Source organism: Cervus canadensis, chromosome 32 (assembly GCF_019320065.1).
Source record: "Cervus canadensis isolate Bull #8, Minnesota chromosome 32, ASM1932006v1, whole genome shotgun sequence".
Classification (NCBI taxonomy): domain Eukaryota; kingdom Metazoa; phylum Chordata; class Mammalia; order Artiodactyla; family Cervidae; genus Cervus; species Cervus canadensis.
This window is the reverse complement of record NC_057417.1, coordinates 27,368,534-27,379,390: the sequence shown is the minus strand read 5'-3', so window position 1 is coordinate 27,379,390 and position 10,857 is coordinate 27,368,534. Positions and strand designations below refer to the sequence as shown.

General features: G+C 53.4%; 1 protein-coding gene across 1 annotated transcript; it reads right to left on the bottom strand.

The window, feature by feature from the left end:
* Nucleotides 1–7,889: 7,889 nt before the first annotated feature.
* LOC122433572 (translation initiation factor IF-2-like) lies at nt 7,890–8,926 on the bottom strand. The gene is made up of 2 exons (XM_043456630.1): nt 8,349–8,926; nt 7,890–8,254 (listed from the first exon to the last, which is right to left on the bottom strand). Exons 1-2 carry the CDS (start codon nt 8,924–8,926, stop codon nt 8,173–8,175), a joined length of 660 nt encoding a protein of 219 aa, XP_043312565.1. The 3' UTR covers nt 7,890–8,172.
* Nucleotides 8,927–10,857: the final 1,931 nt, after the last annotated feature.

The following is a 10,857-nucleotide window of genomic DNA, read 5'->3' as shown; positions in this document are numbered from 1 at the left end:
CCGCTGCCCCTTGAGGGTCTGCCCGGGGCCCTCACAGCATCACTGCCGCTCATTCTTGGTGCAAGCCTGGGAGGTGAGCAGTGGCCCTGCCCTGACCAGAAAGGAACAGACTGGCCTCGAGGGACTGTGACACTGCCCCAGGGCTCTCCCGAGTCAGGGCCGCCTCTCCCCATCATGGGGCAGCGGGGCTGGTTTGGATGGACCTCCGGCTCCCAAAGGGCTTGGCCGTCCCCACCCAGCCCCAGTGCTCAGTCCTCCTCTGTGAGCCTTGCTCTCCCCACCCGCCAACTTACCGTCTCATTCAGAGCCGTGGCCTCAGCCCAGGGAGGAAGGTCTGGGCCTGGGTCACGCATGCGGTGAGGGCCGAGCTGGAGTGCTCCTAACTCAGAGGGTGGCCCGTCGCGCGAGATGCTCAGGGACCTCTCCCTGCTCCCCACGCCCGCAGGCTGGTTGCCATCTTCTGAACAGGATCTGGGGGCTTTTCGCTAGAGACAAGGCCCGAAGCCCTGGCTGACTTTTGCTGAGTAAACCAGGCGATAGGTGGCGACATAACCCGCTCTATGCTTCCCGGCGAGCCCCGCGGCCGCAGAAACCACAGCCCGCCTGCCTGGGCTGCGGCAGGTGCCCTGGCCTGGGTGGGGTGGTGACCTTTGGGACGGCTCTCTGCGTCTGTCTCTCTCTCGCCCGAGCTGCTTCACCCAGCCCAGCCGTTCAGAGACTGGTCTGTGCTGGGCGTTGCCTCAGCTCCTGGGCCCCTGCCCTCCAAGAGGAAAAGGTGTCGAGTGTGGTTAGTCCTCAGCCTAGAGGGAGAGGCAGAGAGGCCCTGCAGGCCAGTGAGTTGTGATATGGGAGTCTGAGGAACCTGCTCCAGGCAGCCAGGAGCACAGCAGGGGCCGCAGCCCGGAGGGGACCCGCGTGCCCATCCGGGAAAAGACGTCTTTGCATTTATGTCATGTGGGCAGACAAATGGCATGGGTCCAGCAGAGTGTGTGTGGGTTGGCTGAGAAATGAGACCCTCCTGAGGGCCTTGGGGAGCCCGGCAGGCTGCTCCCCAGGTGACCAGCACCCCAAAGACACCTGTTCTCTTCCAGGCTGGGCTCTTGGCTCCTTCTCTCCTAACCTCGTTAAGAAGTTTCCCTTGATCTCTCTGATCGCTTTGGTCAGCCCAGTCAAGATGAATGACCTAATAATGATGAGTAGTCACACTTAATCCAGAGCATCAGTTAAGCAGAAACGCGTGTGTGTGTGTGTACACCCATACACTTGTGTTTGTGGCCTAGGAGGAAAACATTCTAGAAAGAGACAGAAATGCCAGCAGATAGATAATAATGCAATATGATACAGTGTACTAAGCCAAAAATGTTTTTTCTGTCTTACAAATATGGTTTTCTTCACAACCCCGCGACTAAAAGTGCGGCTGCCTGAGGGGGAGGGCCTGAGTCAGATCTCCACATCCCCTTCAGCCCCCTTTACCAGCCCCGTCCCAGCAGCTCACCCTCACTGATGCTCAGAAGAGGGAGGAACACCCTTCTAGGGAGAACAGTCAGACCCAGAAAATTCACCAACCAAAAGGGGAATCGACTTGGGTGGGAGTTGGGGGGCTCCAGGGCTGCTCTTTGAGAAATGTCAGGAAACAAGAACTGTACCAGGAGACAGGCTCCAGACAGATGGCCAGTTTGGAAAAGGCGGATTCCAGACAAAGGGTCACAGACCCCAAAAAGAGCCCCACACTTATCCTCCTGGTGACGTGGTGTCTGTGCGGTGACTGGGATGGGTGCTCACGGGATGCCTGTGCAGCCAGAATCCAAGTTCCCAATGTGGGACCTGAGCTGGTTTCTGAGAACCTCTGGAGGAGAGCTGTGAGATGGACAAGTGGGTGGAGATGCGCCAGAGTCATTGTCACCTGGAGGAGGCTTGCCTGACTCCTACTCCTGCTGCCGGGGCTTGTGCTGGAGGGACTGTGTGACTCCCAAGATCCTTGGCACAAGGATATGAAAGTCGTGTTCCTCAGACTGCTCCCCCTACCCCGGGCCTGAGCCAGACCCTCAGGGCTGCTGCCCACCCACCTCCCGCTCAGTCTTATCCCCTGGCTGAGGGGTGTGCCTCCTGAGTGTCCCTGGTATCAGCCCCTGATGCTCCGTGTCTCTACCCTGCCTGGTTCAGAGGTCACAGCTTCTCACCTTGCTCACTGGACACCCTCCCGCCTGGCCCCCAGTCCTAGTCTCCAGCCCTCCTCCACCTGCTCGCCCTGTCCTGCTCCAGCTTAAATGCTTCAGTAGCTCCCAGGAGCCTTTGAGATAAAGTTCAAACTCCCTAATTTAGCACTGGAGGCCTGGCCTGCCTCCAGCCACTCCCTGCCAGACACCCTGCCTTCCGGCCAGGCTGAGCCACCTGCGGTTCCTAAGTGTTCACAGCGACCCACACCTTGTGGCCCCCTGTGTGTGGCTGTCAGATCAGACCGCATTTCAGCTCCTCTTCCAAAGCTGAAGACAGCCTCCTGAGTGGAAGCCGCCAAAGCTCACAAAGAGGCGGGGCGCGTGCCCCCAGCAAATGGTCGATCTGCCCAACAATCACGGGAAATGGGTCATTCAGCGTAAGAGTAAACTTCTCTGCCCCCCATCTGGTAAATAAAAATCACAAACCTTCCTCTTTTCTTGGTATTAAATTACTTCTCATATTTTAGAAAATCATTTTAATTTCTTTATACAAGAACCACAAGACAGTCATAAATACATGCATAAACCTGGAGCAAGAGAGGAAAAAAAAGGCTACCTCCTCCAGGCAGCCTTCCCTGACCACCTAGATGGACATGGCTGCCTCCAAGATGCCCAAACCCTTGGTTCCCAACACCCCACAGTAACCAGCTGGTCTGACCTGACTTCCCCAAGGTTCTGAATTTCCAGGGCAGGGAAGGGAGGTCACCTGACTGTGGTCCTCCATTCCCCAGCACAGAGAAACAAGATCCTCAATTTGTCAAAGAAATGAATGGAGCTCACTTAGGACCTGTGTTCACATACCTCATGAAATCCTTAGGAACAAGTCAGAAAGTTAATGCACGACAGGTCTGCCTGGGCTGGCTGTATTGAAGAATCTGGCTCAAGGACCCTTGATGGGAAAAAAAAAAAAAACACCCCAGGTCAGACAAAAAGACTGGACTCAGCATGAGCCATGGGGGGGCGGTGACTGCTAAAGAGGGCAGGGCAAGCACAGGTGAGGGGCGCGGGGCCCTGGGAACCCTGGCAGGTCTGCAGGCTGGATTTAGAGATGGTTACCCACCCAGAGGAGGGCCGAGGGCACACAGACGCCTTCACAACAGGGCTGCGTTCCTCCGAGGTGGCTGCGAAAGCCAGTAACGATGGCATCTTCAATGTCAGCAGAGCCCTAGGCGCCAACAGCAGACAGCAGCTAGTTGGCTGGAAATGCAGTGAGGGTTTCCCACTCGGTTGTGAATAGTTGTTGGAAAATGTGCGGTTGACAGGGAGAACTAAAGGCCATGACACTGTCAGCCCCTCTTCTCCTGGCCTGACCCGGTTCAGTTTTCCCCACCCCAGAGATGGAGTGACTCCCCAGCCCAAGGGTCACCCCCAGAGCACCCTCGACCCTATGCCCCTCTTCTAGGGCTGGCACTCCCCGCCCCCCAGCTTCTCCCAAACCCCAGCCAGGCCCACTTGCCCCACCCTGCTCAGCCATGCTTGGAGTATAAGGCAGACTCCCAGGTGGGCTGACCCCTGCCTGGCCACAGCCGATAGCTGCCCGCCATCAATAGCACAGTGTCCCCGGCACACAAAGAGCCTTACTCAGGCTCCGTGGAGTGAGTGGCTGTGAAAATCACCGAGGTGCAGTTCCAACCTCAGAATTACTCAGCAGCCCTTTCCTGCGTCACTGGTTCCTTTTGGGATTCCATGAGGGGGCCCTTCCTAACCTTGCGCTCGATTCTCAGGCCCCCTCTTCCCGTCCATGCACCCCCTTCTCCTCTCTCCAGGCCCAGTCACCTGGTCTCTTCCTCCACGGAGCCAATAAACATCATTGGGCATGAAATAAGGCCCCCCTTTCCCCTCACCCCTACTTCTGTATCTTTGCCCACCTCACCTCCTCCCCAGGGTCTTCAGGGCAGGAGCTGGGGGTGGGGGAAGTGCCCACCCCTTGCCCCTCTCTGTGCCATTGATCTGGCCCCAGTGCTTCATCAACCATCCTCTGTCCTGTGAAACACAGGCTTCTCTCTTTCTGCCTCCAGACATGGCCCAGCCTCTCCTTCCTAATAAAAGACTTCTTCAGTCCTGCCTCCTCCCCTTAGCCATAGCCAGACCCCTTTTATTTTATTATATTTATTTAATTCTTGAAAAATGTAATGCATTCCTATGACATTTGATGTACAAATACGGTCCCTCCCATCCTTGCCCTCTTCCCACTCCTGATCCCTTTACTGTTGGCAGTTTCCTCGTTATTCTTCCAGGAGAGTTAACTTTTACGAGAATATCTTCATATAATTCTTCCTCCTTTAAACAAATGAGACATAATTCACATACCATGAATCTCTCTTTTATATAATTAAGTGGGTTTTTTTAAAAAAGCATGTTCACAAGTTGTACAACCATCACTCGGTCTAATTCAAGAGTATTTTGATCACCCCCGAAAGAAATGCCATACCCATCGGCCGTCACAACCCACTCTCTCCTCTGAGACCCTGACAGCCATCAACCTCCTTTCCACCTCTATGACTTTACCTCTCCTGGATGTTTCATATAAATGGAATCATATAATATGTGGCCTTTTGACTGGCTTTTTTCACTTCAGCATAATAGTTTCAAGGTTCATCTATGTTGTAGCATGTTTCAGTACTTTATTCCTTCTTATGGCTAAATAATGTTCAATTATATATACACCACCTTTTTGTTTATCCACTGATTAGTTGATAGACATTTGTTTCCAGTTCCTGGTTATAACGGATAATGCTACTATGAACATTTGTGTATATTTTTGTTTGTTTCAGTTCTTTTGGTTATACATCTGGGAGTGGAGTTGCTGGATCATATGGTAATTCCACATGTCATTTCTTGAGGAATAGTCATACTGTTTTCCACAGCAACTGCACCATTTTACATTCTACCAGCCATGTATGAGGGCTCTGATTTCTTCTTGTCCTTGCCAACACCTGTTACTTTCGGGTGGTCATAATCGTGGTGTTATAACTATTCTAGTGGGTGTGAACAAGTATCTCATAGTGGTTTTGTATTTCCCCGAGGACAATTGAAGTCAAGCATCCTTTCATGTGCTTTTCATCCGTGTATCTTCTTTGGAGAAATGTTTGTTTAGATCCTTTGACCATTTTTTAAATTGGATCATTTGTCTTTTCACTGTTGAATTGAAATGAGTTCTTTATATACTCTGGAAGTAGTCCCATATCAGATTTATGGTTTACAAAACTTCCCTCCTGTTCTATAGATTGTCTTTTCGCTTTCTTGATGGTGTCCTTTGAGGCACGATTTTGATGAAGCCTTATTTGCCTGCCTTTTCTTTTGTTGCTTATGCTACTGGTGTCATATAAAAGAAACCACTGCCAAATCCAAGGTTATGAAGATTTACCTCTATGTTTTCTTTTAAGAGTTTCGTAGCTTTAGCTCTTAAATTTAGGTTGATTCAGTTTGAGTTGGTATTTGTATGTGACACGAAGTAAGGGAACAGCTTGATTCTTTTGCACGTGGATATCCAGTTTCCTAGCACCATTTGTATTGCATGTAGAGAATATTCAAGACCAGACCTACTGAATGGTCTTGGTATCCTTGCCAAAAAACAGCTGGTCATAAATGTGTGGGTTTACTGCTAGACTGTCGCTTCTGTTTCCGTGACCTCTGTGTATGTCTGTCCTTGTGCCGCTACCCAACAGGCTTGATGACTGTAGCCTTGTACTAAGTTTTAGAATTAGGAATTGTGACTCCTCCAACCTTGGTCTTTTTCCGTTTTGTTTTAGCTATTCTGGATTCCTTGCATTTTTCCATGTGAATTTTTGGGTCAGCTTGTGAAAAAAAGCTAAAAAGAAAAAAAAAAGCAGCTTTTGAGTAGGATTTCAGTAGGGATTGCATTGAATCTGTAGATTCATTTGAGGAACACTGCTAATTGCATAACATGCAGTCTTCTAATCCATGAACATGGATGTCATTCTGTTTATTTAGGTCTCTAACGTCTCTCAGTGACATCTCATGGTTTTTAGTATATCTTCCTCCTCTCTGTTAAGCCTGCACCCGCCTGGATTTCGACTGAGTGGTCTGCACTTGCTTTCTCAGCGTCCCCTCCATCACTTGCCCCCTGGCCTACTGCTGTCAGATGTCCGTACCACCACCGTGTGGACACACTCTGATCCAGGTCCTCAGTGACCCGGAGCTGACTGTCCAGGAGAGCACCTTCCTTCTGGAAAGACGTCTTCTTCCCATGGACCTCTGCGATCACGTGCCACTTTGGAGCAATCCTTTATTAAAGCACCTTCTCACGTAGCTTTCACAATGCCCTCTCCTGTTCTGCCCTCCTCACTGACTCTTCTCTCCTCCCTCCTCTTCCCTTTCCCCCGCCAGCCCCATAGATATTGGGGTTCTGTCCTTGACCACCATCTCTTCCGCAAGAATGCGTTCCTCTCAGGTGAACGCACCGACCCCCCAAGGGCTCAGCCTCTACCTTCACCTCGGAGCTCCTAAACCTCTTCCTCCAGCCCTGCCCTCTCTGGACGCAGGGGCCTTGAGACTTCCCCTCCCTGGTCTCTTCTGGGCAGCCCGGCCTCCTCTCATGTTTCTGAGTTTAGTTAGTGATCACGTCCAATTCAGAAACAAACCTCGGGGTCACCGTGTTTCACTCTCCCCTCTTGCCCTCACTTCCCAAATCTCACCCGTCATCACATCCTATGGCTTCTGCCCCCTCAGTATTCTAAAGGCACATCTAGAGCCGTGTAGAGCAGACTCCTGCCTTCAGCGCTGACTCCGCGCATGGGGGAGCAGAGTGGGAATGCAGCCACCTAGCCCACAGCATCGGAAGCATGAATGCCACATGGCGGATGCAGGCTGCAGGCTCAGAGGAGGGGGAAGGGTGGCGGGTGCACACTGGGCTCTGAAGGACGGAGGTCAGCAGGGGAGGAGGGAAGACCACGCCCGAGCCTGGGGTTCAGGAGCAAGTCAGTCCTGGGCGAGGTGGGAGGGAGAGCGCAGGAGGGCAGACGGAGGCTGGCCGGTGTGGCTGGGAGGCTGGCTGTGCTCAGACGCAGCGAGGCTGTCATTCATCCTTATGCTCCTGTGACTGTGGATGCGGCACTCAGCACCAAAGCCTCGGCTTCCTCACCCGACACCTGGGGTATGGTGAGGATCACCCCCGATCACGCGTGTGCAAATCCTTCACAAACAGCACGGAGGCCGGACAGGCCTAAGGCAGCCCGAGGCCAGAAAGGGAAGCAGGTGAAGGTCACAAGGACCAAGTGCAAGGGCTCAGACTTTACTGTTGAGATGCGGTGAGGATATTAGGTGGGAATGCTCAATTCCAGCAGACGGAAACCAGAAGGGAACAGACTGGCTGCTGTCACGGGTGGCTCTGTCTGCAGCAGGGCTGGGCCCTGGGGACCCAGGAGGATGCCTGTGTCTCTCTGGATTTTCCTCTTTCTCTCTTGCCCAGCTACCTGCTGCATCTCTCACCTCCACTTCCCTCTTGGCATTGGGGAGCCCGTGGCCACCTCAGCCTCACTCCTCTTGGGCACCAAGCCCCAGAGCCTCCTTGCTGGCTTCACAGCAAAGCTTTGACTTGTCAGGTGGGTCCCTGCCCATCCCGGAACCAATCAGGCAGGTGGGTGGTGTTCTCTGATTGGCCAACAGGAGCCTGCCCTCCTCCATTTGGGGTGGGAGCCAAGTGATGGGGTGGGTTTGGGAGGAAAGGTTCCCAGGGGCCAGGCTGTGGGCCAACATAACCTCTCCCCCCGCAGGGAGTCTCGGGGCTTCTGAATAGAGTTGATTAATCCTCCTGTGAAGGGCGGGGAGGGATGAGGAGGGCAGACCTGGGCAGTGGCCAGGGGGGCCTGTCTCATAGAGGACGGCCCGGGCACCCCACAGTTCCCAAGCTGTTCTTGCCTCTCCACAGAGCCTCTGTCTTCAAGCTCACAGGAGTCCTGAGAAGTAGGGAGGGCTGACGCAGCTGTGCCCGAGGTCAGGGTGAGCAGCTTTCCCAGCATTCACGGGAGTAACGGTCCTGGACTCGCAAACCATTAGGCTGTACTCCAGGGAGAGATCTGTATGGGAAACACACAGCAGCAGCGTCTGGGGCCGGTAGCAGGCATGGACCCTCTCTCCCCGCCAGGAAGAGATGGGATGGGAGAGGCTCACACTGGGTGAGGGGCTGCAGGAGGAGCGCAGAGTCTGCTCGGGCCCAACATGGGCCTCAAGGAAGCACCATGTACCAGTCGTGGGAGTCTGGCGCAGGGATGGTCCAGGCGGGCTTCACGGAGGCGGCTGCCTGGAGTCCTCTGAGCACCCAGGATGCGCTGGGGGCTGGGATGAAGATGCGCAGCCCGGGAGCCAGAGGGGCGGCCCCAGCGAGGGGCGGCGGGCCGTGGTGTGGACCAGAGCGCTGGACGGGAATCCCCGCGCCCCACCTGGGGGCTCCGGGCGCGCAGGTGAGGCTCCGGCCAGCAAGCGCGCCGCCGGCCCGGCCCGGCCTCCTCCGGCACTCTCCCAGCGCGCGGCCCCGGGATCCCCGCCGCCGTCGGGCGATTTGGGCGCGTCAGCAGAGCGGAAACGGGGAGCGGCGCCAGCCCGGGGCGGCGGGGACGCGGCCTGGCAGCGACCGGCGGCCCCGCAGGTTCTGTTCCGCCCGCGTTTGTGTTGGCAGCTGCCCGCGGCGCGCGGCCGGGCCGATGAAAGGGCCCTCTGTCTGCGCCCCAGCGGCTCCGCTCGCCTTTCATTCTTAATATAATCTTCACTTCATTTTTACCCGAGCAGAGGTTCTCTTGGAATTCTTCCCCTTCTTCCAAAAATACATGTGCGTGTGCGTGTGTGCGTGTGTGTGTGTGTGTGTGTGTGTGTGTGTGTGTGTGAAGTTCCTTCACGGTGAAGGTCGGGATTGTCCCGGGGAAGGGAAGTGCGAAACCCGAGGCGGATTCAGGGCGAGACACAGAAATGCCTTTCTTCCCGAGCAGGGGCCTCTCTGGGGATCGCCGCCTCTGCTAGGGTGTCCCCCCATCGTGGCCCTGGGGTCTGGAGCGAGAGGATTCTGTCTGTCCACACCCCAGCCGGAAACAAAGTAGGCTGTTTGGAGGAGAGGGACAGTGGGCAGGGGGTGGGGTGCTTTTCCAGGGGTCCCTGCCCAGAGCTAATCGGAAATCACCGTGGTCAGGTGTGGCCAGCACCGACTATCCTCCCAGAAATGGGTACAAAGGAGACAGGACCCCTGGGTTCCCTGTTCTGGTTGGGCAGACTTCACTCTACTGAGGTCTGGGGGGAAACTGAGAACAATGACTGGAAGGAAAGCTGTCTCCAGCCAGCCCTCCCATTCACCTGGCTGGGCAGATGGGGAACATTCTAGATTTCACCAAGGACTGCCATTTGGAGAGGCTCCCACTTGAAGCAGCACAGGGCTAGGGCTTTTGATGCATGTGCCCAGGTCCTGGGCGTTAGGGATGGTCATCCATACAGAAGAGAAACCGAAGGCTCAGAGCAGCCCGATTCCTTATCCCAAGTCCCAGAGCATGAGCATGCGACGGCCAGAACTGTGGGAGCAGGTGGCAAGAATCCTGGGTTCGCCCTTCTGTGTCAGTGTTTTGAGGGCCAGGAAATTTTGATTCCAATTCTTTAAAAAAATTAATTTGTGCTTATATTTGGACTTGTGATTTGAGCAGTATAGCAGATTATATAACCTGAAAACTAGCCTGCCTTAAACATCTAGGAAATAAAAACAGCAAAAAAACAAAAAAAAACCCACCAACAGTATCCTTTTAAGTCCAAGAAATTAAGAACCAAAAGGAAATCTCCAAGAGCTAGAAATGAAGAGGGTGACAAAGGTAAATTGACCAGAGCTACCCTAATGGAGGAATAAGGGAGCCCTGCGGGCACAGGCAGAATGGGGGCAGGTTGACATTCAGAGAAGGTGATGCCGTGGAGCTCCCCAAAGTTGCGTTTGAAATAGAGACCTCAACTAAAGCTGGGCCTGCCTGGGGCTATGCCCTCAGTGAAATAACATGCTAGGCCAAAAAGAAAAGGAGAAAACAAGACCTTTAGGCACAAGAGGACAAGAGGAAGTTGGCCTGTGTCATCGTGGCTGGTAGAATATTTTTAAATCAGCCTCCTGAGAGTGTGTCACCATAAGCCAGTGCTCTCACAAGTTTTAGATTCGGAGTGACTCTGCCTGTTAGCCTAGAACTAAGAGAGTAACATAAACATTGGTCCCCTGCTTAGTAACATCTGTGGGGTGCTTAACAGAAGCAAACTTGCTCTAAAAGAGCAGGTCCTCGAATGAGGTCCGCAGGACTCATCAGATAAAGCCCTGGTGAAGATGAGTGGATAGTGCGCAGAAGAAAACTCAAGCCCAGTTAAAAGTCTGGAGATACAAAAACAGCAGATTAAACACCCAAAACCAATCTGATAGACACTTTATATTTTTTGTTTGTTTGTTTGTTTGACCATGCCATGTGGCATCTGGGATCTTAGTTCCCTGACCAGGGATCAAACTGGTGCCTCCTGTAGAGGAAGCATGGAGTCTTAACCACTGGACCTCTCCAGGAAAATACAAAATAAACATGTTTAAAATGATAAAGGAGTAAAAAACATGAGCAAAAATTATACAAACACAGAAGTATAATATCACTTACTTCTTGTTTAGTTGCTCAGTTGTGTCTGA